This window comes from Phoxinus phoxinus, assembly GCF_949152265.1.
Source record: "Phoxinus phoxinus genome assembly, chromosome: 19".
NCBI classification, from domain to species: domain Eukaryota; kingdom Metazoa; phylum Chordata; class Actinopteri; order Cypriniformes; family Leuciscidae; genus Phoxinus; species Phoxinus phoxinus.
Genome location: NC_136894.1, coordinates 12103314 through 12129358, shown reverse-complemented (window position 1 = coordinate 12129358; position 26045 = coordinate 12103314). Strand labels below are relative to the sequence as shown.

Here is a 26045-nt window from a genome sequence, read left to right as displayed (position 1 = left end):
TGAAAACCGCAGACTTGGCAACACTCCTTCCACTGCGAGCCATCAGAATCACATGCCAGACCTATTTTACATAAGGAAAAATAGGACCATGAGGCATGAGCATATTTTATTAGATTTAATTTGATCATTCAATGCTATACATGTCTTTGGTTCATTTGGAGCTGAAAACTTTATTTACCCGATTGATTTGTAGCATAGCCTATGCAGTAGCAGAGAGACCACTTCCGTTGACCATTAGGCCTACAGGATGAAACTTGGGGTAGGATGATTGGCTGTCTGTACAATGAATTATGATTTGCGTTAATAGAATAAATGGGCTTAAGATGTTGAGTAAAAGTAGCTGACATCTTGACCTGTGTTATACTAAACAGCATGACAAAAACAGTTGATATTCTATTAATGTACGTGTAAGAAATCAGAGGTCCTTGGGACTGTTCACTGTTCAGAACACATTTCTTTTAAATAATTTAAATACAAATATTTTATAATATCTCCCAGAATAATACTTCTACATATTATTAAACAAAAATTGTATTTAATTATAAAGGATTTCTAATAGGAATATTATAGTATAGCCTATTTATTTTTATTTTCTATTTATCACCTTGTACAGCTATTTGTTGTGCTACCAATTTTAATCACGTTTAATATATTATACAATAATTATTTCATAACCATTAATATTACACACACAGATGTAAACTCGTATACATTAGTACACCTGATTTGCTGTACAAATTTAGATGCAATTTTTAACTAAGCCTGTTGATGGCATTAGTGTGCTGCCAATTTTTATTTTCATGTACAACCATTTCTTAGATTTACATGTTTCCTCAGATGTTTGAGATACATTTTGTATTAATTGCAATTTCTTTGGATTTTTGACTAATTTTAGGGATCCCCCCCCCCCAATTTGATTAAAGGGATAGTTCACTTTAAAATTAAAATTCTGTCATCATTTACTCACCCTCAAATTGTTTCAAACCTGTATTCATTTATTTCTTCTGCTGAACACAAAGAAAGATATTTTGAAGAATGTCAGTAACCAAACAGTAGTCTGTACCCATTGACTTCCAGTTCTGAACCAGGTGTATGAAACCATATAAAACCAAATGCTAGAGAACATTGCCAATGGAACTTTGACTCAAAGCCTGTTTTGTTTGTTTTCTACAAACTCAATGACCAGCACCAGTTTTACGGCAACTGTGAAAACATGTGAAAACCACAACATCATTATGGCATGTGTCTTTATTTCCTGGGCTCACTCTTATTCAAGCACAAGCGCACACATTTCAGCATCGGTCTGTGAAATTGTGTGTACATTCCTGCAGTCATGTGTTCAGACTGAGCTGAGTCACAAGCTGAGAGAAAAAGAAATGACAGAAAATAGAGTGATAGAGGAAGAGCACAAGGGGGAGGGTTTAAAATCAGTTTTGCATTCACATAAAGAGGAAGACACACTCACAGAGAGTGAAAGAGAAAGAGAGCAATTAAAAGACTACAAGAGCAGCCTGGTGGAAATACTTGGAAGAAGAACAAATTTATATAAAGAGCTAGATAAATACATTTAAAACAGTGGGAGGAGCCTAATAAGAAAAAAGAACAAAGGTTGTGGCAACAGCAGGCATGACTTAGAAGAAATAGAGGCAGACACAATGAAGAGATGGACTTGCTGTCACATGCACACTGTTCTTCAGCAGTAAAACGACTTTGCTGTATTAGATAAGGAGCAAGGGTGAGTGAGAATGAGATGGAGGGATCATCAGGGTAATCTCATGCTGTATAATATCTATTTGTCTTTGCATTTCCTTCAGCTTCTAGGAGTCAGCTACAGCGGAGTCAGCTTTGAACGCTGTTGTGTGTTTACAGGTTTGTTGAAATTGCTGTAAAACCATCTTGATTTGTGTTCCCTATAGTCACAATGGTAAAACATTAACAGCTCTCTGAAGCAGTATCTCTGTAATGTATGCAAAGGTTAATACACATTGATGCATATTGTGTACATGCATAAAGACACTTCTTGCAATCACTTACAATAACTTAAAAGGACATGCAGAATTTTGTGAAACTGGTTAAGAAATGCTATCCGTTTTCTTTAACGTTGAGAAACTAACATCTTCCTTACTTTCTTGTACACGAAACTCTAAAAACAGAAGTTGACGACAAGATGAGTTTCCTGTTCTTAAACAGGCAGTGCACTGTGTTAAATACATCGACGGAAACAAGCTGCCCTGACTAAAGGTTTGTCATCATGCTCTTTGTCATTTTTTGGCTTTTAATTAAGTTTGAACACTCCTTTTGAGTCTCCTTTCTGAGTGCAAGATCTCATTTAGAAACTATTTAGAATTATGAAATACATTTATGAAATATGAACTACTGAATACATTTACATAACAGTAAACATTATGTAGCTTTTCTTATGTTACATTTCACGTTACATTATCTTGACCTTCATAAATATTAGTTTGTGGTGCTTGTGTAGGCAAGCATCAATATTATTACTGCAGATAAGAGATAATTCACCGTGTAAGATATCGTGGCCACGAAAACAAAGTCGGCATGGCATAAAAATTCACCTTATCTATTTTCTACAGTAAATTCAGCTTTGCGATCTTATAGTAAGCAATTCAGCCATGCACAAGTTTAAGTTAAATTTGACTGCAATTTTTTCATCAAAATGTCATAGCTGGACCTTACAGTAAAAACGACAGACTTCTCTCTGGTGACATAAGCAGGTCTTCTCCTATCATTTAGTCCACTTAAACCCCACCCCTAAACTCACAATCATCTGCGTTCACTTTTGAGTTCCTTAAGCGCTCATTTTAAATAGGTGGTCAAATTTTACTTTTATACATTTTAAAATTGATGAAGAAACTTTCCATTCCACAAAAGGTTCTTTATAGTGGAAATTTTTTTTCATATTTTTAAAATGTTATTCACACCAAGTTATATTAAGAACTGTTCACTGAAAGGTTATTTGAGGAACCAAAAGTGGTTCTTCTGTAGTATCGCTGAAAACCCCCTTTTGGAACCTTTATTTTTAAGAGTGTTTGCAACTTGCTGTGAGAAAGTGTTCATATTTTGGTGCACGTGTTTTCCAGCAGGTTCTGACAGGGGCCGTCACCATGGAGGAGAGGGAGCGGCAGTGTAATGGAGAGGAAAGAAGTGATGTTCAATCCCCCACGGGACAGTCAGCCATGGCAGGAGAGCGAAGCAGAACATCCACATGGAGGAATGGTACATTGCCCTGTTTCTCTCTGCCTGTCCTCTTTCAGTAAAAAACAGCTAACTGAAATCCTCAAACAGTGTGACTGCAGTGTGATTCTTACCACATGGTTTATTGCCCTGAAGGACACGATGGTGACATGCTTGGGTAACACTTAATTTTGATGGTCCCTTTTAAACATTCTACTGACTAAGTAACTTTGCAACTACTTGTCAACTTATTCTAACCCTAACCCTACCAGTCTACTAATACTCTACTAACGCTCTAATGAGAGTTAGTGGACATGTAGGTGCAACGTTACTTATAGTAAACAGAATGTGTTTAAGGGAAAATCAAAATAAAGTGAAACTAATGCTTGTAATGCTCTAATGACTCACAAAATGGCATACTGTTCTTCTGTGAGACCACAGGAATTAGAAATATGTTTTCATCCTTTAAGGCTACTTTTATTTTCAATTCTTAATAGGCAATTTAAATCCAGCGCAAATTCTCCCTGACAGAAAGAGACACTGGAGTATTAAAGACTGGATTTCAGATTTAAACTGTTTAATTGACCTCACTGGATGTCTTTCTGACAGGTCAGTGTGTGGCATCTGTGTCCACTTCCTCTTGGTTGACTCCCACGTTTGACTTTTCACACTGCAGGACTCTTTTGGAAACCAATGGCTTTCAGGCTAGTAAATTTCCAGCATGCCAAAAAAATAAATAATTTATACGCATTTCTAAATTAATCAACTTATTTCCATTTTGTATTTTGATGTTAAATCTATTCCAGATTCCAGCAGAAGATTTTGAAGGTCCACTTCATTTAGCGCTGGACCATCCGTCCGTCAAAAGATTCCTGCTTTTCAACTCAAATGTTTTTAATTTCATCCTGGCACCAGTAAGAAATCCCTTCTTCTAAATCCTATTCTAAATTCTAAATCACTGTAGTTCACACTCATTCCACCACTGAGCAAAGTCAACAGGACATACTCACAGAGTAAAACTCACAGAACCTGTTAAGTACAGGTCCGGTTCATATTTCACTCCAAAATCAAAAGAAAAACAGTGGGTTACACTTTATTTTAAGGTGTCTGTGTTACAGTGTAATTATGCATTTAAGTACTGAGTAATAATAATTAACTACATGTATGTTATGGTTAGGGTTTGAGGTTGCGCTTTATTTTACAGTATAGGTACTTACAGTACACTTACTGTAATAAAAGGTAACTACAGGGGTGAAGGTTAGATTTAGGGGTAGGTTCAAGCCAAGGTTAGTGATTACTGCAATTGCTATAATACTGTAAGTAGCCTATATAGCTAGTATGTATACATGGGGAACAGGAATTTAAAATAAAGTGCTACCAAACAATGTTATTAGAAATCAGATACATTAAATAAACTACATTTAAATAAATAGCAAACTGTAAATGGTTCTTGAATTGTTAAGCATCATCATTGCAGTAGGGCCTATTGTATTGTCTCACCAAGAATAATAAGTATAAAGATAACTATAATTATCACTATATTAGCGTCCACAACAGTTACTGTTCTGTTTTTATACGCTTTTCCATCGTAGGGCGGTTTTTACAGTTATTATAATGTCAAGGAACGGTTCCAGTTGTGTTTACACTCGAGCCTGGCATAGCATGGCACGAACACAAACCGTTCTCGGCCCGGAATTCTCGGCACGGTTGTCTTGACGACTCAGAATTGGTAACTTGTCTGCCTAATTTCTCTGTAGCTGGCTAAGCGCACTATTTGTCATAAACCACACATTAATAAATAAAATTAAAAGAAATATCTGATCATATCTCCATAACGCGGTCGCTCATATCGTCTGTAAACTCTACCAATGCAACGACTCACGCTTTTGTATTGCATATGATAATATTGCATATGCATATCAAAGAGAACCGTTCAGCCCGACGGTGGAAAAGATTCTGCTGTTTTTATCGTTCACAAATGTGATGTGGACTTCCCTTTTCTCAAAAGATTAGAATGAATATTGAAACTTTATCGCAATCCAGTAGTTATACAGGTTAATCTTGAAAAATTAGAATATTGTGCAAAAGTTCATTTATTTCAGTAATTCAACTTAAAAGGTGAAACTAATATTATATAGAGTTTTTACATGCAAAGTGAGATATTTCAAGCCTTTATGTGTTATAATTTTGATGATTATGGCTTACAAACTTTTCACAATATTCTAATTTTGATTTCATAAGCTGTATGCAAACTTATACATTTCTTATATTTTTATTTTTTGGATGAAATGTAACTTGGATAACAAGTAACATTATAACTTGCTAATAATGTTACTTGTTATAATTACATTATTACATTATTACAATCAATTTAGCTTGTTATGTGTCTGTTGCAGTTGCTGTATCTGGTGCTCTGGTGTGCTGTGTACTCGACCCTTCACATGTACCTTGAAGGCAGCACAGCGAACTTCTGGGTACTCTGTCTGTGTGTCAGTCTGTTGTCCATAATCCTCACCGCCGCCATCATCCTCATCTTCTACTACAGCAACAAAGAGGTGGGCTGTCACATGACAGATCAGGGTCTGATGACATCACTCTCTCTTTCTTGTTAGGTCTAATTCATGCATTTTTGAGAATAAACTTGAATTCTTTTTAATGCATATTAACAGGTGTTTCTGTATCTGTTGCAGATCAACATGAACACAGATGTGCGCTTGGTGGGGGTTAATGAGCACATGGTCAGGAACGGGCTGCTGTTGGGAGTGGCCGACTGGGTGCATAAATGCAGAGGAAAACTGCAGGTAATTGATAATCAGTTCCTCTTACCTTCCACAATAAAACTTTAACTGTCACCCAACTCGAAAAGTCTAAAGACAATTCAGATGATCATTCTGACAAGACTTGCCGGCAGCATGAGCCTAGATACAGTGTACAGTAAACACGCATTATATTAAGAACAGGAGCAGTGTTGATTATGTGACAGTGTTGATTATCTTTTTTTCTTTCGCGTAAAAAAAAATAAAAAATTACACTGAAAGTCAACGGTGACCAAAACACTTTTGGTTACCAGCATTCTTTGAAATATCTTCCTTATCAGGTGTTCCACACAACAAGGAAATTCATAGAGGTTTGGAATGACATGAGGGTGTATAACTTAAGTGATGACAGCATTTAAATTTTTGAATGAACTAAACCCTTAAAATACAATATTAAGAATCAACTCCACAACGACCATCCTTTGCTCTTGATTTTTTTCACACTAGTTTTTGTTAGGAAGTAAAAAATAAAGAAAATGCATTCACAAAAGAACACTTCCATGTGGCCAAAGTTATGGAAATGCGTATTACATTGTTATTACAATGTTTGAATTTATAAGCAAGATTTTCTCTGGCAGAAATTGGTTAATAGTTAACTGTTTATTGGTATGAGAGTAAAAGAGACCTTAAACTGTACTGTTTAATCAGATAAAATAAAAATGTTTAATCAGATAACTGAATACCTTCCTGGGTCGCATCTTTATCTTGTTTATTTCCTTCTGTAGTCGATGTGATGGAACTGATAAGGTTTAAAGTCATGAACAAGCTTGTTTAACTGCTGTTTTGCTTGATCCTTTTTTTCTTTTTCCAGCTCTTCTGTGTATACTGGGACTTGTCCCCGTGTCTGAATTGTCTAGTGGAAACACTGGATGACATGAGTTTTGTCAGGGATCAAGTACAGGTTGGCTTGCTTTTGTTCATTGATTTGTTATTATGTTGATGCTTCTTGTCCCTGCAGAAAGTAATCAATACAGACATATTTTATAATTCAAAATAAAAATGGTAGATCAAACAATTGTAGAGTAAAGATTAAAATCAAATGCTGCAGGATACATATTCAAACTGTAAAAATGATATGATCAATAAGTAATAAAAACATGTTTTTACATTGATTTAAATCATCAAAACAAGTTAAGCAATTTCAACTGTTTTTTAAATAAATTATGCAAGATTACAAGATACAAGAAGTCAGTTAAAATTATTTATTGTACTTCAACAGTTTATGGTTTGTTTAGTCTAACTCTGATAGGAACAAGGGAATTATGAGATAACAGGGTTATTATAGAACTAAAACTATTAAAACATTTTTGTAACTAGACACAAAATAAATGTTACCCGAAATAAGATTTACAACATATTTTATTTCAGATAGTGTATCTCACAAAGTTCCCATTTTACCCTACAGAACAAACTCAAGAAAAGAATGTCCCACCTAGTTCTAGTGACTGAGGTCGCGACCCTGGATCCTGAGGATGGATTACAGGACGAGGAGGTTCCAGAAGAAGAGCGCCCCCTGCTGGTGGAGGGACGAGAGATAAGTTCATCAACCAGTCAACGGGAGGACTCTAAACTCAAAAAACACTTCAGCTTGATGCCTGACGCCACTCTCTCAAATCAGGTGAAATGAAAATAAGTATAATTGATATTAATAATATCATGTATGAATCAGTCGATGTCACTATATTCTTACCAGTGGCAGTTTGAGAGGGAATTGGGCAGAACATGGAAATTGATCAAACCTGCTCAACTCACATTTTTACAATAGAAGATCATAGTATGTTTACCATTTTTAAAATAGATAAAGAAAATCATACATCGGTAACTTTACAATAAGGTCTCATTTGTTAACATTAGTTAATGATAATGTATTAACTAACATTAACTAACCATAAGCAAAAACATTTTTACGGTATTTATTAATCTTTATATTAGTTATTACAAATCCAGCTGTTCATTGTTTGTTCATGTTAGTTCACAGTGCATTAATTGATGTTAACAAATTTAACAAACTTTTATCTCAGATAAATAAATGCTGTAAGAATTGCAATTCATTGTTAGTTCATGTTAACTAAAGTAGTTAACTGATATTAACCAATAAAAACTTATTGTAAAGTGTTACCCATATATCTATATATTATATATCATTATGCATCTAAGAAGGCACAATAATCTTTCTAATCACCAACCCAGCAATTGTCAGGAAAATGAATGGGACAAATCATGCAGGTCACCTGCAGTTTGAGAGACTCCATCGTATAATGTATTTGTTTATTATTGGTTATTTATAAGAAAATATTCCAACATTTGCATAACCATTTTGGTCAATTTATGCATCATCGGATACATATAACACTCCTCTCTCATTCCAAGATAAAAAAGTACAAATACATAAAAAATACATCCTGATTAATTCTATGCAACTTTATTATTCTCATAAGTAAAACGTAAAAGTGAGGTTAAGTTGCCTTAGTATTATATTAGTAGCCTAATAGTGTTATATTTAGAATAAGATTGTCTTGCCTCCTCTGATGATTCACCATTGAGTATTACTTTGAATCTACAACAATTAAAGTAAATAATATGTGAAATGGTTTTCTTCAGGATATTGCTTACCAGCTCTTGATGACCTACGGTGCACTTTATGTCAGACTGCTAGTCTCAAACAAGCTTCCTGCTCCTTCCCGGCGGCCTTCAGCTGCAGGGAAAAATCATTCCACATCATCTCTGTGTTTGTGTGAGTATGTGGAGTTAAAGGTCCTGCAGTAGATGGAACATGACAATCAAATCTCACATTAAAAAGTATTAGTCATCTTCTGTGGGATGATTATTTTGCTGTCAATTATGAAAAAGCCACAGACTGTTCTTGCTGCTCTTGAAACTGTTATGATTTCATCTGTGTATCGAAATATATATTTGTTTTCTGACGTATTGTGGGTCTCTATGTGATTCCATATGCCCATCAGGTGTGAAGGGATGAAGTAAGAATTTATTCCTTTCTCTTCCATGTTAAGTTTTTGTATTAACCAGCCAAAACTGATAAGCCATCACACTGGTACAAAATGTTGTACCACATAGTTTTGTATTTTATGTGTATTTTTTATTACTGACTTGTGGTTCTTTATAAGATTCTGTCACAACCGGATGCAAAGGAATAGCAATAAAAGGTTTCTCCTTCACGTTCATCAAAAAATTTTGATTTTACGCGGGGGTCCTGATCACCCTGTCTGGGTTTATTCTGCGATAACAACTGGCTGGATGCACATTATCCCGCTTATTACACAGCTACTTGCCACATAAGTAAATAATTAGATATGAGTCTAAATATTCCATTAGCTCTTTTTAACGCAAAGCTTCCACGAAGAAGGGAACATTTAAGGGATTCAGTGCAGTCATACCGTTTATTACACGGTATTTTACCACATCAATAATTATGGGGATAAGAAATATTGATTTGAGATGAAAACGTTTTAAAATCGTACGTTTATTATCTTATAATCCATTACAGTGTACAAAACAATCGTCGCAAAATGGCAACAGCTGCGTTTGTATGAAACAAGAGAGAGTGAGTCTGTGATAACGGATGACATAATTAAATAACTGTACACAAAATATTGATTTGAGTTTTAATATTTCATTAGCTCACCAAACGCAAAACTTCCCCTATAGGAAGTTCTAGTAGCAAGTGTAAAGCACCGTCTTCAGTTACCCGGATGAGCCTGGTTGTTACCGGGGATAACATACCGCTGGATGGCTCGATTGACCAATCAGAATCAAGTATTCCACAGAACATTAGTTAACTACATTATTTAACATAAACCAACAATGGAAACATACTTAATCTCAGCTAATGTTAATGTCAACATTCACTAATACAATATTAAAATAATTAAAATTTAATGGGCCTGAGCTAACACGAATGAACAGTTTTTATTTTTTTAACTAACCTTAAAAAATAGTAATAAATACTGTAACAAATGTATTGCTCATTGTTAATGCACTAACTACAGTGTTAACTAATGGAACATTATTGTAAAGTGTTAATATTGTATCAATTGATTGGAAGGTGAAAAATGCCCCTATAAGTAGTAGGAGGGGGGGGGGGGGGGGGGGCTAGAAATAAGAGGAATTGATGATGTCAGTCACACAGAAAGTTATTACATTCTGATAAAAAATTGCAAAGACAAAATTAGTTTTTGTTCCCACTAATGAACATGTATTAAAGTAAATAGGGTCAGTTTTGATTTCATGTTTATTTGTATCTGAGATTTGCCATAACCCGTTTTATATAAATATGCTGTGATTTTGCAGCATTTTCTCTTTCAGTGTAAAAAGAGAAATGACTTGTCAGTGAAAACTTGTCATGCCTAGTTAGGGCATTGAGTAAAGTGCAGGTCTTACATAAGTCTCTGGTGAGGGGAGGACAGTGCAGTGAGAGCAGAGAGGAGAGCCACTGTGGAAGAGATAGGAAATGACAGTAATGGTGTCAACATGAATCAACCAGCGAGTCAGTGAATCTACACCGCACAGCTCAAAGCTTGGCACAAGTACTACATGGGTATGCAATCCTAACCAACAGAGCACAGAGCAGCACTGCTCTGTGTACATCAGATGTAGTTGTCCAACAGAGGTTGTTAATCAGCCTTGATGGAGCTGTGGAGGTGATTTGTGGGTGAGTACACGGACGCAGTATGGGTGACACAAACACACGCCGTGAGGGTCAGAGAAGAAGAGGCAAAACTGTGTGGTGGAAGACGGCAGGCCCGCAGTGTTAAATGATTACTGAAACGACGGGTCTCTTTGGGAGGCTAAACGACCATCTGTGATCCTACCGACACAGTCTGGCCTGCTTCCTTCTAACTTGATTCATCTCTCATCTCTCCCACCTCTTTCCATTTTGGATGAATCTCATGAAACCTGTCAAGATATGAATCCAGGTCATATTTCACCCCAAAATCAAAATAATGATTTAAAAATTAAGAAGCCTATATTCAGGCAGTGTTATTTAGTATTATTTATATTATATTGTAAGATTTATTCATACTTTGAATTCGTTTTTGTTTTTATATTTTCAGTTTTAATTTTAGTTTTAGTAATTTTTTTATGTACTTTTCTATTTAGGTTTAATGTATTTTTATTTCAGTTTTAATTTTAGTTTTAGTAACTTATTATTTCAGTTAGTTGCTAATGTAACATTTCTTTTTATCAGCTTTATTTCAATTAATGAATTTTTTGTTAACAATAACAACACTGTTTTAGAACCATTAATAATAATGATAAAATTAATAATGATAAATAAATTTATTAGCATCTATATCCATTCAAATATCTAATGAGAATCACCTTTGAGAATAATGGAAAAAATTTAAAATTAAAATGACATAAAAACCTCATTTTAGTCATACATTCTAAAGAATTCTGGGTTGTTTCAACCCATGTTTGGATCAAATATTGGCAAACCCAATGGTTGGGTTAGTCCATTTTTGATCCAAACATGACAACAACAACAACACTTTTTTTTCTTTTTTTTTTAAAGAAGACCTTTAATTATTTCCTCAACAAAACATTTTTCCCATACATTTCCCAAAACATATAAAGTAACATGATAATTTAAAGAAGTTATATCGGTAGCCTAATAATTTTTTTTTTTTTACATGGAGCGCGTCACCTCATGGGAGCTGCCATTTTGAGATCACATGACCAACCGAACACTACTCATTTTTCCTCCTGCTATTTCATGGAATAAATTAATCCTGAATAAATTAATCATGGCTGACTGCAAAAAGTACATTTGGCATTGGTAACTAAAAACTTTTGATTTTACATTGTGCATCCACACCACCAGGTGTCAGTATAAGCCCAGGACGACTGCCATATCGGTCAGTGCTACATACAAATACTGAGTAAAGCGTAAATGAGGTGAAATATGAGTTGGATATGTTTTCATTTAGCACTTTTCTGATCCCTCTCTTGCCCTTTAATTTCTATTATATTATTATATAATATTTTCTATCCTGTGCAGCCAGGCACAGTCATGCTGATGCTTTCTGATAGCTATCTTCACTCCCTCACTTTGATGGCCGAGCATCATATTGAATTTGATCCACAGAATGGCAGATGCCCCCCCACAGATTGAGAAGAGCTGCAGCCCCTGGGCAATTATTGTACACCACATAATGGATACAATATGTAAATGAGAGCATTTATGAGGCACTGGCGCCCTCCTATCAGTTTATCAGTTGTGTGATGTGGAGTTATACTGCAGCTCCAGTGACACAAGGGAAAAAGATTCAGAGATAGAGAGAAAAAACAGGGCAACTATAAATAGCACCTCTGAGACAAAGAGAAAGGCCAAACACGAGAGAGAGGGAGAGAAAACGCTACACAATCGATTCTTGCACAACCAGGTATTCCTCTTTAATTCAAATCACTGGATTCATACACTGCAAATCAATGATTGGTCTCATTAAAGAGCAAATCTCACACACAAATAAAAAAAAACATGTCTGGGTCACAATTCACACCCATATTCAATGGACTAAAAATAAAATAACTTTTTTTTTTTTTGCATAAAGAAAATGAAGCATGATTTAAGGAATATTGAGGTTTTTTTTTTTTTTTGCATTGCAACATTAATTTCAATGACAATACAGCTTGGGTATGCCAAAATTCTGAGGAATTCCCATTATTTTCAATGGTGATTCTCATTAGATTTGCATCTCGGCAAGATTTTTATTGTATTTTATTTTTTTTACAGTGATGGGGGAAATGTGTAACTGGCATTAAAGTAATGCAAAAAAGGATAATGGTCCTAAATAAGCTTCATTCTATTTATGAGAATTATAATATCATATTTCATTCTGTCGACTTGAGGAGAAATATGACCAGGACATGTTTTTGACAGGATTCGTGAGATTCACAGAAGAATAAACCTCTAGAAGCACACAAATACAAGGTTGCGGCTATATAAGCTTGAGGCTTTTTTGAATAAACCGTCTGCCAAATTTACAAGCTTAGAGAAACGGTGTGCAGTAACTATTGGCAATCAGATTTCAGTGGCCATGTTTATAACAATAAAGCATTAGCTTTATATCACAACAGTGTGAAAAAGCATATTGCTGGTCTAATTATAAACAGGAGCTAGTTTCACATCAACTGTACAGTGTTTGCACAACTTTAAAACACCAAAATAAAATGTTTTGGACAAGCTTGTCTTATTAACAGACAGGATCTCTATTGAAACTATGCTCTCTCTTAGTTAGAAAATGAGGGCCGTATTTTTAGACATAGCCCATATAAACATGACCATATGCAATCACACCTCTAACAGGTATAAACGATACATCTGAAGTCATTCAACAAACAGTTCAGCAAAACACTTGCAGTGCTGCAAGGCATTTGTTCAAAAATAGATCAGAAAGATATTAGAAATCGATTAAAGAGAGCAGGAAAAGAAAGATATGATGCAGTTCAAATTACACAAGCAAAAAAATAATAATAATTCTTCAAATTGAGTGGCATGGTAGAAGAGGGCAGAAAGTGCTCAAAATGGATGCAAAAGATGATTTTCTTCCGTCTTTCCTAATTAATCATGGGACACATTCATTTATCAAAATTGGCTGTTCTCTTTCTTCTATTTCACTGAGACAATAAGCTATTTTTACTCTTGTCACAACTGTCAAGCCTGCAAATGTAGAAATTATACACAAGTGAAAAGATCATACACTGAATCAATCCAAAAAAACTAAAAAAAACTAAAATACTTTTACTTTCACCCTGTTCAAAACCTGTATGATTTTTTCCCCCCATGGAATACAACAGGAGAAATTTAGCAGATCCAGGCTGCAGGGATGACACTGTATTATTTTTGTAGGCCAACCCGGAAGTTAGCATTACACTGGTTCCTTCGACAAAAACCCAATAGGATTTTCCCATTGGCTTTTGGATTATTGCAGAAAATAAGGTCTTCGACTAACATAAGTTTACGATTCTTACACGTTCTGTTCATCATGATAATCTTCACAAATGAACACCACTTTTATGAAGGTTGAAGTGAAAATACAATCTGCAGAAGTCAAAAGCCAAATAAATGAGCTAAACCACAGTCGCATGACTCCAACGTCACCATCACCAATCTTCCGATAACTCTTTCATATGTCTTTGTATGAAAACATTTCTCTTGAAGTTTGAGTTATAATAGTTTGCAAGGACGCGATTATAAACACAACGAGGCTGTGAAAGCGGACTAGTTAGTAAATGAGTTTACCTGTTCGGTTGATGACGTTTAATGTCCCCGACAACCTCTGCAGTCCCATTTAGACACTTGTTGGCAAACGCCTTTTACAAGACAAGTAAAAGCTTTATAAATCACAAGAGGGTATTAATGATGTATTTTATATCATAGAATAAAACATGAAAATATCTTGAGCTTGTGTTCACCACAGACCTTATTTCAAGCAAAAAAAAAAAAGTATTTCAAGCATTTAACAAAAAACCCATTGACTTCGGGATGATGGAACCGGAAGTGCTAAAATGCAAATCGTTTCTGGGTTTGGCCTGTCATCCCTGCACCAATGTGGACTGGGGATATCAAGCTCCAAAAATGTTAGTTGTATGGGTTATTTGAGTTATTTGTCAGTTTTGGAGCTCAACAGCCCCATTCTCTTTCATTATGGAAAGAACAGAATCAACATTTAGCTAGATTTTCCTTTTATCCTCCATGGAAGAAAGAAAGTCATACAGGTTTTTGGAACAACATGAGGGTATGTTGTAAATGATGACAGGATTTTCATTTTTGGGTTTTGTCTTGTTTGAAAATAAAGAGTTTGACAGATCACACAGTCAGTCAGTGAATGGCACGGATGGATGCATTTTGAAAGCAGTAAGAGATAAATTCACATATTAGAGTCTTACAAATCCAAAACATTGCATCCATGTTTCAGTGTAATATATGTAGAACACTCTAGGATTGTTTGATTCTTTTTTGTTCAACCAAACCATTGTGCTAAATGTGTTTATCTAACAAACTACAGCTAACTGACAGCAGCATGTGAGGAGTTTCAATGAGGTCAGAATTGAAGCAAGTTACACTTTCACCTACAAAGAAGTGAGACAAACTAGCTACTTGCTTACTGAGCATAAAAGTGCATATTACCACATGCTTCTTTAAAATATGCCAGCTGAGCAATCATCTGCGATGATTGACTGTTATCTAGGAAAGATAACGAAATATTTCAGCACAACAGTTAGACCTATGATTACATATTTCAATAAATACAGAATTATCAGTTTAATACACAAATTAATAATTTAGTGTTTAAACAATAAATAATACACTGGATCACAACAGGGAAATGTCATGTCTTCCCTCAATGAAGAGCCAGTTTACAAAAGTAAGTAATGAAGCAATAATTTCACCCTATAATACATTCTTTCAACATCTCTGAACTGGATTTCTTCAAGAACGGTTTGCATCAAGACACTTGGGAACACTTAGGCCCGAGGCGTACGCTACGCAAGTACATGAACGCAAATGCTTTTAGCTATTTTCACATGTCGCTGCACTGCAAAATATGTTAGCAATTAAAAATGATACATATTGCATTCTCCATGTTGCCACCAGAGGAGCTATACGTGAGCATAAACTGTCTTTTTCTTCGTCAATTTGTTTTCAATTTGTCGTCAAACAGTTTGAAGAAAATCCTGCTGTTTTTATGGCTGGCTACCACAATAACACTGCATGCGGTAAAACTATTGTCAAAGTTGCAGTGTGTCAATTTTGTGCCACTAGCTGCAATAAAACAGGTACTCTCGACAATCGGTTAGTCATCCCCAAACTCACACTATTGGTTAAGCCAATGTTGCTTTTTAAGATTCTAAAATGAATAGACTGCATCTTGTGCCACTAGTAGAGCAAAAATGTTACTTTGCAGCTTTAAATAGCGATGCAAATTGCAACAACCAAAAAAAATTGGCCTAAACAGGAATACATAGAATTTTTGGTTACGGCCAAAATACTTTTGGAGGGCTGAAATCATTGACTGAAAATGAACAGAGTGCATTTCCATTTTGTGCCACTAGTAGCGCAAAAATTTAACATTGCAGCTTTAAAATAGCCATGCAAATTTCAACAACCAAAAAAAATTGACATAAACAGTCGGCCAAAATAGTTTTGGAGGGCTGAAATCATTGACTGAAACATTTAAAGCTTTTCAGATGAAGTGTTTTGACTGTGTCAGCATCTATTTTGTGCACACGATGTGGAAAATCTACAACAGGCAACAGTGTAGACGCATTTCACCATGACCAGAAATTGTGCTAGAGTAGCAACATGTAATATGAGTAACAATTACCTAAGTTCAATTGCCCAAACTTATCCGGATTCTGTTTTTCGGCTAAATGAAAACTTTAATTTTGGTTTTGGAGTTTTGGTGCATCACTAGCTTTAAATATGTACAACAGAACTGCATGCTGCCATGTGTTAGCCAAGCCTTTGCATCTGTGTTTGTGTACTGCGTAGAGTATATTTCTGGCCTTAGGTTTAAGAAAAGAAACCACTGAGTAAACAATACTGATATACACTCTTCTGAACTACACCATAGAAGTTCCTTTGGGTAAATTCAATCTGAAATTCAGGTTCTATTATATTGGAACTTATTTCCGATAATCAAGTAGTCTTTTTGGATTTGAATTGCAATACTTAGGACCAGATTTACTAAACAGGGCAAATTAGCATGAGATCGCAATTCCAAAAAAGCGTAGATGGGAGTGGAAAGTTCTGAGCGTGATCTACTGACGACATGCAAATGAAAGAAGACAGATGCAGCCGGATCATTTCCATAATGACCAATGCAATCTACCAAGAAGTGCGCAAATTAGCATCTGGTTTAAGACACGCATTTAGTTGGGGCGTTAAATAATGGCGCAAATACCAGTACATTGACTAGCATAAACATAGTAAATCACCTTGCATTATTCATTTAAATACTCTCCTCCCATAAATTGTACTTCTTAAGGCGAGACACTACAGGTGAATAGGGAAATATTTGTAACTAGCAGATATCACCATGAAACTTTCCCAGTTGATTACCTACATTAAGATGAGAAAAAAATGTATTACAAGTTTTCTGTAATTTATTGTTTAAATATGCAAATTAGGCATTATCTAATTAAATATGCGCTAATTTGCCTATATTTTAAAAAACGAAATCTCAGAATTGGATAAAGCCAGGTTCAAAATTATTTTTTCATTGTGTTCACATATTAGATGGGAAAAAAATTACAGAGGGATTTATGGATATCTACTTTTGTTATCCTGTAAAACAGAATATACTGTCAATAGCCTTAAAAAATGTATTTTTTGGACTAAAATGTTATATAAATCAGGCTAGGAATAATATATTTACAAATCCCTCTGTAATTGTCTTCATAATATAACTAGGTACAAGACTGGAAAGTTTGGTGTGTATAGGTGCTACTGAAGAGGAGATTTCGGACTTGGAGTATGAGAGAAAAGTCATTTTGAGAAAAAGGCATTTAAAGATTTGTAATGTAAAAAATCATACTTTTTTAGTGGAAACAACTATTTACTGACACAATATCTTATCAATTCATTAGCAACAACAATACAAACGACCTAAATCACATCAAAACTTATAAACACAGCATTTATGGCCTTCAACTGAGCAGAAAAACAGTCAAAAACACACATCTGAGTGTCAGAGCGCGTCACGTGATGCATCTGAACCAATCACGTTGTCAGAAATTGACATCAGCCAATGAGATTTCGCTTTTAGGGTTAAATGCCCATTTTACTTTCACGATTGGTTACTGATTAAAAGGAAATGACCATATTTGGATCCGACAGCATTGTACAGAAGAGAGAGAGCTTTCCAGACATGTGCGTGATTAAAGGAAGAACACAGAGATCGCGGAGCAGCGCGTTGATTTAGAACGCCAACTTTTGTTGAATTTCAGAGAAATCTACTGACGCAATTAGACAAAGTGTAGTAAAATAAAGACCTAAATGTGTATTTTGGACTTTTTTTCAGCACAAGTCTGAAAGAAAACATGTTATTGAAGACAAATAGCCCAAAATCTCAAAATTGACCAGTGAAAAAAAAACGATGTTTTTGCCTGCCGTGTCTCGCCTTAAAAGGGAAACTTCTGCAACTACATATGCAATAAGGTCAGCTGCAAAAATAACCGTTCACGTCTTTTCAGTGCTAATTTTTCATTTCTTTAGTAAATCTTGACTGTAGTTTTTAAACGCCAAAAGAGGGTTTGTGCTGGCGCAAGCTGTTAGTAAATCTGGCCCTTAGTGTATAGAAAAAAAACAATTTATCCACATTTTCAGTGACTAAATTAGTCAGTTCAACCTACAAAGTAATATATTATCCTTCTTTTTAAAAAGATAAGTGGCACAAATAAAAGACGGAATGTTTTGAATGTCAAAAAAACACAATTAATAAAACCAAAATTATGTTCCTGTTGTGTGTTTCATTTAAAAAGTAATATTTTTGGCAAATTTTAGGAGCAAACAATAACACATCTGTCCTGACTCAAGTCTTCAGTACACTATATTTTTAAACTACTGATCTAACACAGGCTTTTGTTCAGGAGAAGCAGGAAGTGTTCAGGTAGGTTAATGTGAGTGTGAGCACGCTTACAACATGGTAGATGTTTTGTGTCTCCCATGCTCTGATTTACCATACCGCTGATCTCTCTTGTAACTAAAACATGGGCAAATGGCTGTAATGTCGTATTTTTGACTGCAGATTAGGATGTGGTGGCTTGAGAAGTCAGAACTGTGCTGTGTGAGAGAAAATAGCAGAATACCGACTGGAATGTTGGCCAGGGGTCTGTAGGGCAGGTTGAGGGGCTGCGTCCCTGCGCTGCGGTCTCTAGGGCTCCCAGTCGTCATCATGATGCTGAGAGGCGATGATGACCACAACCGTGAGTATGGTGCACAGCACGATGGAGGCGATTCCCACCGCCAGACTGATGAAGGAGAAGTTACGTGCCTCGCGTGAAGCAATCTCTGCCGTAACCATGTCGCCCCGAGCAACAGCAGTACGCACCTAAACAAACAAACAAACAAAAAACGTATTTAGTTGATATCTAGATGAAATAGATAAAAGACCTGTTCGTACCAAGTCTGAAATTCATTTAGATTGTTTGATGTTAAAAAAGGGTAACATTTTATTTGAATGTGTCCTTGTTACACGTTACATGTATTTACTATAGTAATAACTATAAATTAGGCATAATTACATGATGCAACTAACCCTTAAACAAACCCTAATCCTACCCTAGCCCTATAGTTAGTACATATAGTTAATTAATATTACTCAGTACTTGTATACAGATATTAGGGTTAGTAGAATAAGTTGACATGTATTTGCAAAGTTAATTATAGTCAGCAGAATGTCTGTTGAAGGACCATCAAAATAAAGTGTTAGCAGATGTTAAAGGGGTCATGAAATAATACATTTAAATGTTCCTTGAGTTTTTGACATCATACTATAAGAACATCCTGTAGGTAAACTGAAACCTTCCTTGTCAGTCCAAAAACAGCTTTTACTGTAATCAAGCCCAGTGTACAACTCGTTGTGAAATGTGCCTATCTAATAGACCAATCAACGCATACCTCATCATTGCAACTTTAGCCCCGCCCACTGGCGTGTTAATGAGATATGAGTGAAGAAAGACGCAGGATCACTCCATTAAAATCGGATCACCTTCCAAAGAATCCTAATGCTAGCAATATGGTTATTTATTTTCAACAATGTTATTGTCTCAGTTGAGCATTATTTAGGCTATTTGTATTCGGTACATGTCACTGGATTAATTGGTAAATCAGTCGCAATTTTGGCACAGGCTTTGCAAACAGACTTTTACGATATGGACTACTAGACAGCATTGTCACAACCTGTAAGTAACTGTGTTAATTCTAATGCCAGATTTACATTTACGCATTTGGCAGACACTTTTGTCCAGAGCGACTTGCATTGCATTTCAGGGTGCACATTTGCATTCTTGTCGGTTCTTGCTTTCCCTGGGAATCGGGCCCATGACCTTGGCGATCTACTGTTTGAGCTATAGGGAAGCTTTGCTTACCTATCGACCGAACACGTGATGCGCATGTGCGCGCCGTCTGCGTTTTCCTGGGTTTGCGTTTTTGAGGTTTGCACAGAGAAAACAGATAATCGTTTGCACCTTCAAGCCAAGCCTTCGGGGAGTGCATTCTCGAGACACCAGGCACTTTTTGTGTGGATGGGCGGCCGGAGTGCGTTGGGGGTTTTCTGTTGGAACGGTGTCGTGTTGGCGGCCCCTGAGTTAATGACTAATGATCTTTGCAACTTCACTGTTACGCTAATTTCTATTATCACTGTAAAGCTGCTTTGAAACAATCCATACTGTTAAAAGCGCTATATAAATGAAGGTGACTTGACTTGACTTGTCTATGTGTCAGTAAATCAAACCAGTGAAAATGGTCAACTTCACATTGTTTCTCTAAGTAGGATGAAAAAAATGTGTTATAAACTATTAAATTATAAATAGAAAGCAATCGAAAGAACGCTTCCTTTACAATCGCTGGAACAGTCAATCAAACAGTGACTGAGTTCTGGACTCTCGCCAAAACTCCCATTATAACAAAGTCCCTTTTATCTATAGTATTTGGTTATAATCAACAAATATCTTATTTACATTGTGTTTGCTCTGTTAGTTATGATGAAAGCTTTCGTGAGAGAGCAGAAATCGAGTTGCCATGACGAGATCACTGCATTCATGCGCTCAACGTGTGATCGGCTACATTGCTCATCACTGAAAACTTCAATCTAAATGCCATAGATCTAAATATGATGCTATAATCAGCACTTTTGTGCTAAAGGTTTCCGATAGACTTCCACAGGTAATAGCTATTTCATATGCAAAGATGTTAGCCAATCACAGCAGTGGACGTTTACACTGAAGTCTCACAGCAGAGTGTTCAAATCAGAGGGCTAAAATCAGGGTTCCTTTTATTTCTAAATTATGACAACTTTTGATGTAAAAAACATACTAACATTCTAAGTTGCACCCCAGGAAACATTATAAAACAATAAAACAATGCTATTAGCTATCATCAGTGTTGGGGAAGCTACTCTGAAACTGTAGTTTGACAAGCTACAAGCTACTCGTAAGTTAAAGTAGTTAAACTACAGTCAAGCTACCCTTTTGGAAAAGTAGTTAGCTACACTACAAGTTACTATCAAAAAGTAGCTAGCTACATTGAAACTACTTTGATTTTTTTGAACAACGTATATTATAAATAACTGAGGTGTCTGAGGAATGTTTTAAGTAAAATATTTAGTGTTTAAAACAATGCAATACAATTATGATTTCAAAGGGTATTGTTTTATTACACACTACACTCAAATATATCAGACTGTTTGTCAAAAGTGCAAAATTGCAACAAATATGAACTTGGATAAATAAGGCCATGGGTAATTAACATTAGTTGTTTCTCCATCCTCCAAATCTGCCGCCACGTCTTGCTCCATCATGGATAATATGGGTGTGTCAACCCACTTCTGTACGTCAGTGAACTGATTAAACAACAGGTGGCGGTAATGGCAAAAAATGGCTCTTTGAGGGGATCCGGATCTTGGCGATCTGTTTTTGGCTCTTTTTAAATATTTACCAGTAGTCAGTTTTAAGAAGCCAGCTTGGGGTCATATCAGTTTAGCCTGGAAATAATCACTGGGAGGAATGATGAGGTGAGATTTGTAGTCAAATAATTAAAACTCAGATATCACACACCAATATCTGAGTTTGAATTATTCTGAAATATTGATTATTACCTCATTTGTCATGTGTGGCCATAGGGTCGCACAACATCCCTCTGCTTAGACAGTGACATCACTATTTTGGATTTACCAAAGTCTGTGTAGGCCTATGTGTAAAGCTACGTTGACTATGTTATTCATACCTACTCACAAATAAACATCAAAAACAAAGCCGGCTGCAATGAATTTCTGTGCAAAACAGCTTTTACTACAAACACTTCCACACAAGAACATTATCACACAAGAACATTTTGATAGAAAACAAAAAATATTTAAAGTTTTAAATATATAGGCTACTGTAGATAAAATTAGAATAAATAAAATGGAACACAACTATCATCACACAACACCCCTGCGCTGGGTGCGCCCCTCCCCCTATAACTGTTCTGTCTCGCGGAGGAGCTAATTGGTGTGCATCTGTGTGAAACACGCATAGGAAAAAAAGAACGGCTCCCCTCCAGCCGCGACTCGGCTCCCATCGTTCATGTTTATGAGCCGTTCAAAAGAATCGGTTCGTTCGCGAACGTCACTCTAAAAGAATAATAATATCCTGGCATCGCGCTGATTCGCGCAGGCTCGACAAAACGCAATGTAGCTTTTGCTCGCGCTACACCGCTACTTGCTGCAAAAAGTAGTTAGCTACTGGAAAAGCTACACTGTTTAAAGAGCAACTGAGTTACTGCCAAGCTACTGAAAAATGTAGTTAAGTTAGTAGCGTCGCTACTTGTAGTTAACTACTCCCCAACACTGGCTATCATACCAGCTTGGTTCAAACAACGGAAGTGTGACCACGTTGCTACGGTTTCTGGGAAAGGAACTAGCTAGTTAATTTCTCCAACGATGCATTTTATTAGTTAAGCAGTGAGTTATGCCATTGTATGGGAGTGTATGCCCCTGTTTAGTTGCATCTTGCTTGTGTGAACAGCCAACGCAAAACAGAAAGGATATCTTGCCTTACTGTCATCAGAGCTCTGTCCGGGCTCATTTACCTGCACAGCTTTGATGATGGCGATTATTCCTGTGGGCCAGAAGCAGCAGACAGTGGTGAGGACAGCGATGGGCAGATAGTCGTGAGGAGGACGACGAGACTCCATCAGAGCGATGCCATTTGGCATATGCATGGCCATCTGGCCGGGAGCAACACCTGGATGAGGTGCACCGTTAGGCATGTAAGGCTGTGCCTGAGAAGAGGAAACAGACAGAAAATTTCACAAGATTAATTAACTAAACGTAAATTTAGTATTATAACTTTACTTGTCACATTTTTATTATTAACATTTTGCAGTTCAAAACACAATCGCAGTATATGACAGTTTGTTCACAATATAATTATTTAGCCACTTTGCAAATAGCCTAAGCTGAAATAATGTATTTGGAGCTAAAATAAGATTAAAATACGCATATACAGCAATGTACAGTAAAGAGAGAGAGTACGCTTAAAATGGTATATATTTGCTGTAATCTAGCGAAATCCCTTTATGGTAATACCTATATTATTTTACACTATATTATACTATAACACATTTTTCAAATTCACTCATATTAGCAGACAAACTATATTGTCCTGATATATCTTGCATCTTATCTCTGCTGGTCTTGAATAGAATTTTTACTGCAAAGATTCAAATCACATTTCACATTAAATTTTATATAAAGATCCAGCTTATGGCTATTAAAATAATGCATAAATAAATAAATTGCTCATAGAAATCTAAATCCACGTTACTGTAATATTCTTTTTCATCTGTATTGTGATGTACACCAGAGTGTAACGGATTATCAAAAAAGTAAAAGTGCAGGAGGGGGACTTGGTGTTCTCTATTTTAAGATGTGGGTTTTGCTCTCAAAAGTGGTGATGAACGTGAGCTTGGACTGGACTTAATGATTGGAAGAGTATGATTGGCATACGTCACCAGAAAGAAGTCTGTCTTTTCACCAGAAAATTGAGTAATGACATTTTGATTAAACATTATGATTATGAGGTCAAAAATCTTCCAATGCCTGCATTCAGATGGCAATTTTCATTTCATGCCGACTCAAAATACCTTATCCTCACTCACCCCTGTGCCTATGGGATAGACGGGCACGTAGGCCGTGCAGGGCTGCAGTTGTAGGGGGTATCCTGTGTGTAAATAGCCCACGGGAGGATGAGGGACGGTGCCTACTGGTCCGTGCGTCTGCACCGGGTATCCGTTTGGAGCTCCCTGGGGCCCGAGGGTGCCGCAGTGGAACTGGGTTTCCTGCAGGTACCCCTCTGATCCAGGAGGGGGAGGGGGAGGTGGGTAATTTGGCTGTTGGCCACAGCCAGGTGGAGGAGGATGTGGGGGCATGTTGGGGTCCTGGTTGGGGAGGTAGGGAGGTGGAGCCATCTGCATCATCGGCTGAGACATGGCCTGCCTCCCTGCTGCCTCCTCCAATCCTGAGCCATGACAGATTGACAGTCATACAAAATAATAGAATTAATGCAAACTGATGACTTCAATAAAAACGTATGCCATCAATTAACAACCACCGAGCTCACAGCAGTCTTATAAGTTGTCTTTGAAAATCAAATTCCCGATAGAGAAAATGAATACGATTTTTACTTTCTGATGTCAACTGATGCATGCTTTAACTACTTGTAAATGTCAATAAACTATTACTCAGATTCGATTCAACCTGAAATATTTCTTTACAGTAAAGATTGAATAAGATTTACACCAGCTTGTGTCACCCAAGAGAGTTTCCAGTGTGTGTGTGTGTTTCAATGCGCGACTAAATCATTATGTAATCCACAATGCCAGCAGCATATATAGCTCAGGATGGTATAGGAGGATTTCAGGCATTGCAATTCATATTTAATTAGTTGGAAGAGAGAGAAAAAAATTGCACTAGGATACATATTTAATGCATCATTTTCAGAGCATATTTAAATAATGTTGTCTATGTCCTCCTTACTGTCCAACATCCTGCAGATTAAGCATACAAAACAATTAATATGAATCATTAATATAATTCTTTGTCTATATGGGTTGACAAAGAGGTGAGGCGGATGTAGCTTACAGCTTTTATCAGCTGAATTTTTTATCGCAAGAAAGATTATTGATAATCCAAAAGATTTTTATATATAAACCATAATTTTACAAAATCACGTTAGTTTTAAGTGAATTTATAAGGGCCCTCCATCTCACAGCAATGTGAATCACAGACCCAAGGGACCTGCTGACTTAAATAGGGCCCTACAACCTCATACAACATCCTTTAACAACACTTACTTTGTGCCTATTCTCTCATTTGATTAAACTCAACACAGCCTATTATTTGTAGCTTTATGTGGATATGTTCAACACGACATTATACAGCAGCGAACAGCTAACGGAGACAACGGCTGTGTTTCAAATAGCGAGCTGCCTACTCAGACAGCATTTATGGGGATCATCCGCTAGGTATAAGTAAGGGTTGATTCGACAATTGATGCCAGAATGTTATAATAACGCTCAGCACATTATTAGGCTAATGGGCAAAACTGCAGCACGCGACAAAAGACATAAACGATAACAGTTACGCGCTTTTGATGTTTATGTGATGCTTAGGCAGCTCACTAGGATTTGACACAGTCTGAATATATATGCATATGCTATATATAATAGATTAAATAATAATTAACATAAAAAACTGCATACTATTCATGAATGGTCATTTAATAGCCCTTAATATGGCGTTGTCTCGCACTCATTTTTATAAATAGCCTTTGATTTAAATCAGTATTCCAGCTGCATGAATTTATTTAGTTAGCTGCGATGTGACCAAATATATAAAATAGACATTTTACCGTGTTTTTCCGACGACATCGTGTTTATTTGTCCGTTTCGACGATGTTCAGTTTGTCCCTCCAGTAATAAAAACCCAAATCCAACCAGTAGCCTACTGTCTTTGTGTCAGATCTCAACAGACGATGCTGATGATGTCTTTCCAGGCTAATTATAATGCATCTTCAGATGATAGCTAATACTGATGTATGCAGTGTAAAGGCTGGGTTATCTGGGCGTAAAAGCCTCTGAATGTCTGTTGCTGTTTTTTTTTCCACGGTCACACTGCAACATCCAGAGCATCAGCAGCAGCAGAAAAACAGGTTTCAACTAACGCATCTAGTTACACTGTATTAACCAGAGCGTCTTAAAGAGACAGCAGCAGAACCACACTACACCATCCATGCCGCACTCATCAC

General features: G+C 36.3%; 2 protein-coding genes across 10 annotated transcripts; one reads left to right on the top strand and one right to left on the bottom strand.

Annotated features, from left to right (window-relative positions):
- Positions 1–29: 29 nt before the first annotated feature.
- Positions 30–8777, top strand: tmem268 (transmembrane protein 268; the record flags this gene model as incomplete). Of its 8 annotated transcripts, none has more annotated exons than XM_079591441.1 (11): positions 30–259; positions 1815–1869; positions 2154–2241; positions 3102–3237; positions 3805–3899; positions 4002–4109; positions 5592–5750; positions 5886–5996; positions 6823–6912; positions 7417–7629; positions 8613–8777. In XM_079591441.1, the coding sequence occupies exons 4-11, from the start codon at positions 3126–3128 to the stop codon at positions 8775–8777; spliced, it is 1053 nt and encodes a 350-aa protein (XP_079447567.1). In that variant the 5' UTR covers positions 30–259; positions 1815–1869; positions 2154–2241; positions 3102–3125. The 8 variants fall into 8 exon arrangements, with proteins under 8 accessions (XP_079447567.1, XP_079447566.1, XP_079447568.1 ...); XM_079591440.1 differs by lacking the exon at positions 30–259 and adding an exon at positions 1382–1735; XM_079591442.1 differs by lacking the exon at positions 30–259 and adding an exon at positions 1460–1735 and having other exon boundaries at positions 1822–1869.
- Positions 8778–12405: 3628 nt separating this feature from the next.
- prrt1 (proline-rich transmembrane protein 1) lies at positions 12406–25976 on the bottom strand. Of its 2 annotated transcripts, XR_013795140.1 has the most exons (5): positions 25650–25976; positions 23899–24257; positions 22828–23019; positions 18158–19087; positions 12406–17017 (listed from the first exon to the last, which is right to left on the bottom strand). XR_013795140.1 is itself a non-coding variant. In XM_079591448.1 (4 exons), exons 1-4 carry the CDS (start codon positions 25666–25668, stop codon positions 18911–18913), a joined length of 747 nt encoding a protein of 248 aa, XP_079447574.1. In that variant the 5' UTR covers positions 25669–25939; the 3' UTR covers positions 12406–18910. The 2 variants fall into 2 exon arrangements, 1 of the variants encoding a protein (XP_079447574.1); XM_079591448.1 differs by having other exon boundaries at positions 12406–19087; positions 25650–25939.
- Between the last annotated feature and the right edge of the window lie 69 nt (positions 25977–26045).

Coding starts and splice junctions, on each gene's coding strand:
- prrt1 (XM_079591448.1), bottom strand. Junction 23,020..23,898: donor TCTATCCCATAGGCACAGGG/GTGAGTGAGGAT, acceptor TCCTCTTCTCAG/GCACAGCCTTACATGCCTAA. Junction 19,088..22,827: donor CCATCATCAAAGCTGTGCAG/GTAAATGAGCCC, acceptor TTGTTTGTTTAG/GTGCGTACTGCTGTTGCTCG.